This window comes from Fistularia commersonii, chromosome 29, assembly GCF_037954325.1.
Source record: "Fistularia commersonii isolate RoL2024-O1a breed Wild chromosome 29, RoL_Fcom_v1.0, whole genome shotgun sequence".
Lineage (NCBI taxonomy): Eukaryota > Metazoa > Chordata > Actinopteri > Syngnathiformes > Fistulariidae > Fistularia > Fistularia commersonii.
The window spans coordinates 9,318,268-9,323,844 of NC_141312.1; the positions used below are offsets into that span (position 1 = coordinate 9,318,268).

Sequence of the window (5,577 nt, forward strand, 5' to 3'; positions counted from 1 at the left end):
TGTCAACATCTTTTTTCCCTCGAAGATGTTTCACCTCTCAAGAGCTTCTTCATCAAGACAACAAGTCAGGACTCAACGAGGTAAAGAAATTGTCAATAGATGACACCATTTTTATATATCTTTTTTATTTTTTAATCACTGATCATCAGAAAAACTTTTCCTATACACCAATGTCATCATTCGAAAAAACAATCATAGCCAGAGGTCAGATATTTACAGACATCAGAACGTGCAGCTTGGTGTTGAAATTCAAAATACATTGTGAGAGCTGACACTCTTCCTTCACAACAGTGATGTTACACCTGCAGAAAAAAAACAGTTGGTATGGTAAAACACACTATGAAACATGATATTTCATATAAAATATAGCTCAAAACTTCAAATGATGTAAAGCCAAAGATAGTGATACTGTGACATCCGCCAATTCCAGCTATAGTGAAAGAATGGCCATCTAAGCTAATGCATTATCATGCTATGGATTACAAGGCAGTGTAAAATTGATCAATTTGGGGGGGTTTAAAGATCCACCAATGTAACTATTGATTTCTAAATTTAAGATCAGCAATCAACTTTAATGTGTGTGTTTGTGTGTGTATGTATGTATGTATATGTATATATCCAAAACGATGAATATGTATCGTCTGCTTACATTTTGCAAACACTGACATTTTTACTAATTCAAATTTTAACACTGGAATGAACGGGACATATTGTATAAAATGTTCATATTTTAAAAAAGAATGTAATTTTTTCTTAAAAAAAACATAATGAAAGTACACTAATGTTGTTTAATTGGTATTCAAGTGTAGATGCCCAAATGAAAATCAAATTGTATCATACCTGTGATAAATTTGTATATTTTAACATATTACTTTCGAAATAATTAATACAACCCCCCCCCCCATTTAACAGCAGAATATAATAGCGGGAATGTGATGAGATCAGACCCTTTGGTGTGGACAAGGCAGCTCTGTTTTGGCTTGAAATACATTTATAGTTAATCATTTTGGCTCTTGGATGATCCTTCACTTAAAAGAAAAAACAGATGACTGACTGTAACAAGGTCATAGATCTCACCATGGGAGTTCTTGCACTGTTTGAGAACCTCACTGAAACCTTCACATAAACTCAGGTCATTCTGAGTGGTGGCACAATCCAGGAATTGTTTAACCTCAAAATGACAGGGGCCTTGAGGGGCCATTTGAGGTCGAGGGGGCTCCTGAATAAATACAAGTCATCATAAAAAAAAATATTAGTTTTCTATTCTAAACAAATGCTGGACACACAAAATCTTGATGAGCTTGGTAAGCTCGCAGCTCAAATAAATGGAATGAGTAAAAAACATCTGGAACAAATGTTATGAAGATAGTTTAGAAAGGGGGTGAAAAGATAGACGTAAGAAAGAGGAAAGGAAAGGGTTCATTGGGCTGGGTTGTGAATATGGCTGTAGGAAACTGAGGCACGGAGATAGCAGAGCAAAATATTAGTGATGTCCTGGCTAAATCAATAGTGTTGGAAACGTTTTCCAAATGTTTTTCTTGAAAATATTGTGAATATTTTGAATATCTATTGGGCCATTTAAGACGGTTCCGGTTTGAAATCTCCGAGCACATAGTCAACTTGGTGTTCTTTTCTTGTAAATATAGAATAATGGATCATTGAAAAATTATATTATGACAACACATATAAGCTTTGATATGTATCCATTAGATAATATGAATGATCTGTTCTTGAGAAGATAGGATGATGATGCGCACACTTTGAATCAGTGGTTGGTGCGTCACTGTAAATAAAACAAAACTAAAAATAAACTCAATTCAAAAAAGATGAAGGATATCACAACTTGTTTGATTGTAAAAAGCAATGGTTTATACTAGTATTAAGTGCATAAAAAACTAGTTCCTGAAGTAAGTACTAGCATTTGGGGAAACAGATTAAACAGATATGCTAAAGCCTCACACAGATCACTTAACCTCTTACCTGGTGTGCAGGTTTAGCAGGTTCTGGAGGGCTGCTGCTGCTGCTACTCCCCCCACTGAAAGTACCAGTGAGGGCACTGCCAATCACATGGCCCACAGCTGAACCTACTGCCACCCCAGCAGCCGTGGTGGCCATCTGAGCCATAAGGCCTGGGCCCTGGGGCTGAGCTTGGGCTAAGGCAGAGGGTGGTGGATGAGTGGGAACAGGAGCATGGGATGGAGGAGGACTGTAGAGACAAAATCATTACTTGTGCATTAGGGAAGCTTAAGGAACTTAAATAAATAACTGTAAATAACTATTGACATTTATAGGAATATTCACCTCAACGGTACCTAACAAACCACATATTAACAACAGGTCTTTGCAAGTTGAACTTCAATTCTATTTGTTAATGTAGACTTCGCAAGCATTTACCTTCAATAAATCTGTTGCAACGTCACTCATGTGATTGTCAAAGATTAAGTTTTCAAAACCAGTATTGAAGTTGTGTTTTTGCTTTACTTTAAGATTATTTATAATTGAGAAGTTAGACTGAGACAGTGACATACAATTATCATAAAGGCAATTGAGAATCAGGTTCTTGTTTTATTCTATTTTTGCTCAGCAAATTTCTGAGTGGACATGAAAAATGAGTTGCTGATTAACAAACCTTACTTTAATTAGAACTATCATGACCAATTATGTCACACTTAAGCAACAGCGGCTCAGCGCCTCCCATGCTCTCTCTTTCCCACACCCGCCCCTTGCTCTCTCATCCCAAAACACATTCACAGCCAGTAGGAAATCACAGAACCCTGAACAGTCCACCAAACAGTACTGCAGTGTCACTATATATGATGTGATTTGTTGTTGAGTTTGCATGTTCTCCCCATGTCCGCGTGAGTTTCCTCTGAGTACAAAAACACACAGCAGGGAAAATTGCCCCGAGTGAGTGTGTGAGTGAGTGGTTGTCTGTCTGTATATGTGGCCCTGCGATTGACTGGCGACCAGTCCAGCGTTTATCCCGCCTCTCGCCCACTGACAGCGGGGATAGGCTCCAGCATCCCCCACGATTCTGAGTGCAGGATAAGCGTCAGACAATCGGATGGATGTTGTTGAGTGATAATATCTGCAGCCTGCTATAAGATCGTTTTTCAATTACATGAGAGGATGACGCCTCAAGAACTAAAATTCTACTACTGTGCTAACTTTTTTGAAAATCTAGTATTATATCCTAAAGCCAGATCAGTAATCTAAGTAGTGCAAAAATACATGTTTAGTACAAGTGTAGCAATAGAGACTAGACTCTGTACAAGAGATGAACAATTTAAAAGCTTCCACAAAGTCTACAACTCTGGATTTGGTGTACAGTAAATTTCAGTGTCCGCACCTATACTCCTGCTCTTGGTATTACAATAATAATAATAAAAAAATGTACTGTCACCTATTACTGTGTTTTAAAATGTGAATTATTTACATTTCAATACAGCAAAAGGTGTCATCAGCTTTGGCAGATATATACTGTAGAATTGGTTTTACTATATATTACCTTGACGACTATATCAAGTAATATAGTCCATTGCAATTGCATTACTGGACCTTGGGATTATGCGTCTTGTGGCGTTAAACAGGCCAAGTTTCCATGTCTGACTTAACCATGTTGACGTAGTATACTGATTGTCTTTCCTACCTGAGGCTATCAGACTTTTTAATTCCTCTTCCTTCAGCTGCAGGGAATCTTCAAATCTTTGCACTTAAGACCTTAAAACACTTTAAAGCCTTGACTTTGACACTTTATAGTTTTATTTGTATTTCTTATTCTCCCCCCCCCCTTTTTTTTTACTGTTTATACAATTTCCTACTATTATTTATTATTGTTATGTTTTACTTGAAACTCTGGCACAACAATTTCCTTCGGGATAGATAAAGTTGTTCTTATTCTTAAATCAATTATAATTAATGTGAACTAACGGAGAGTAGTCAAACAACGACATGCGGTAAGAGCAAATGTCTTTATAACAATTTAGCGTTAACTTTTTCTCAATAAATAAACCGAACTCAACAAGCTCTAAAGGATTGGGTCACTGAAAAACGTGACCCGAACATTTAGAACAGGCAAAGGGGTCAAGTGAACGGCGTATTTACCTGGCCGGAGGAGACGACCGGCTGCGACTTCCTCTCGCCATCCTAGTAATAACGGAGATATAAAAACACGTCTATAATATATTGCAAAAGAATATCAATCGCTCTTTCAAGAGGTTACTTGACTGACGGGCACAAGGGTACGTTTCACTGTGACCTTGTGCAGCTTACATGGGTCTTGCAAAAACAGAAACAAACCTGCGCATGCGCAACTCATTAGATTTTTTTTTTCCTTCTGGAAAGAGAAATTCTGATTGGTTTACTCAGCAAAGTAAGCCAATCAGCTTTCAGGACGATAATAACAACGTCACGTTGTTCTGGTGCATTGACACTTTTCACAGATTTCAAATTCCATGCAGTAATAGAGCTCTCCTTGACTTTGTGGTTTAGTCATTATTATTGTAATATGAGAGAGGAGGATACAGATAAGAGGGTTAGATGGAGAAGGTTAATTCGTTTGGCGACCCCTAAAGGCCGAAAGAAGAAACAGCCCAAAGAAGAAGATTTATTTCACCCTCACTGTTCCTTTATGTTGTCCATTATTATCCCTGATGTGGTTGTTGTTGTTGTTGTTGTTGTTGCTGCTGCTGTCTATTTATTCATGGGTCTCTTGTTATCATCCGTCTTCTGTCTTTCTATTTATTTTTATATTCATGTTTATTTTACTTTTTCACTTTTTGACATTATAACTGTTACCCTGCTGTGACAAAGGAATTTCCCTTATGGGGATCAATAAAATTTATCTTATATTGCCTTGTATTCATTACCGTTTATATGTGGTAGAATTTAATTATCAGATGATTTCATACTACTCATCCTTCCCTCACTGAAGGTGTGTTCAGCTTATGTCATTGTTGAATGAATGTTAAACGTTACGTTCATTATTGCTCATGGCACATTACCATGAGTGTAAGAAATGATTCAAGTAAAATTGGTTAGGACTTTAGCCAAAAGTTCATTCAATTGCAGGAAACTTTAAAATTGTCACATTAATGAATGGACACATATGCAACAAGGTGACACAAATCTACTTGTGCCAAAAGGCAGGGATAATGAATTACACCGTGACTCTTTGGATCAGGTTAAAGTCAGTTATCATTTGTGCGGTACATGACAATGTATTAGAATTTAATTCTCGAATCCAGGATTAAAATGTCAGATAATTCTTTTGACAGTAATTTTGCTTTTACCAATTAAAACCAAGGACTTTTTAGTTCAAGATTGACCATAAAATGTCACCTGCAGTCTATAAATACTGTGAGCATGGATAACAGATGCTCTGGACTGTTGACCTCAAGTACCTAATGTGGATAAGACCATGCTGATCAATTGTTTATCTTTCTCTTCTACCATAAGTTAGAAACTCTTGAAAGTTGTTATTGTTTGGCCCTCACCCAATCCCTCGTCCCACACTTCATGTAGTCCGAGTGTAATGTTGCTCCCAAACAGCGAGGCGCTGTTTTACTTTGTTCGCCG

At 37.2% G+C, this 5,577-nt stretch overlaps 1 protein-coding gene across 1 annotated transcript; it reads right to left on the reverse strand.

Annotated features, from left to right (window-relative positions):
• Positions 1 to 108: 108 nt before the first annotated feature.
• Positions 109 to 4,304, reverse strand: chchd10 (coiled-coil-helix-coiled-coil-helix domain containing 10). The gene is made up of 4 exons (XM_086177250.1): positions 4,105 to 4,304; positions 1,981 to 2,206; positions 1,078 to 1,219; positions 109 to 302 (listed from the first exon to the last, which is right to left on the reverse strand). Exons 1-4 carry the CDS (start codon positions 4,143 to 4,145, stop codon positions 283 to 285), a joined length of 429 nt encoding a protein of 142 aa, XP_086033376.1. The 5' UTR covers positions 4,146 to 4,304; the 3' UTR covers positions 109 to 282.
• Between the last annotated feature and the right edge of the window lie 1,273 nt (positions 4,305 to 5,577).

What these genes read in the sequence shown, in the direction of transcription:
- chchd10 (XM_086177250.1), bottom strand. Translation starts at nt 4,145, where the DNA reads ATGGCGAGAGGAAGTCGCAGCCGGTCGTCTCCTCCGGCCAG. An exon ending in CGGTCGTCTCCTCCGGCCAG is followed by an intron (nt 2,207 to 4,104) that starts GTAAATACGCCG and finishes TTGTCTCTACAG; the next exon opens with TCCTCCTCCATCCCATGCTC. An exon ending in CTGCTAAACCTGCACACCAG is followed by an intron (nt 1,220 to 1,980) that starts GTAAGAGGTTAA and finishes GTATTTATTCAG; the next exon opens with GAGCCCCCTCGACCTCAAAT.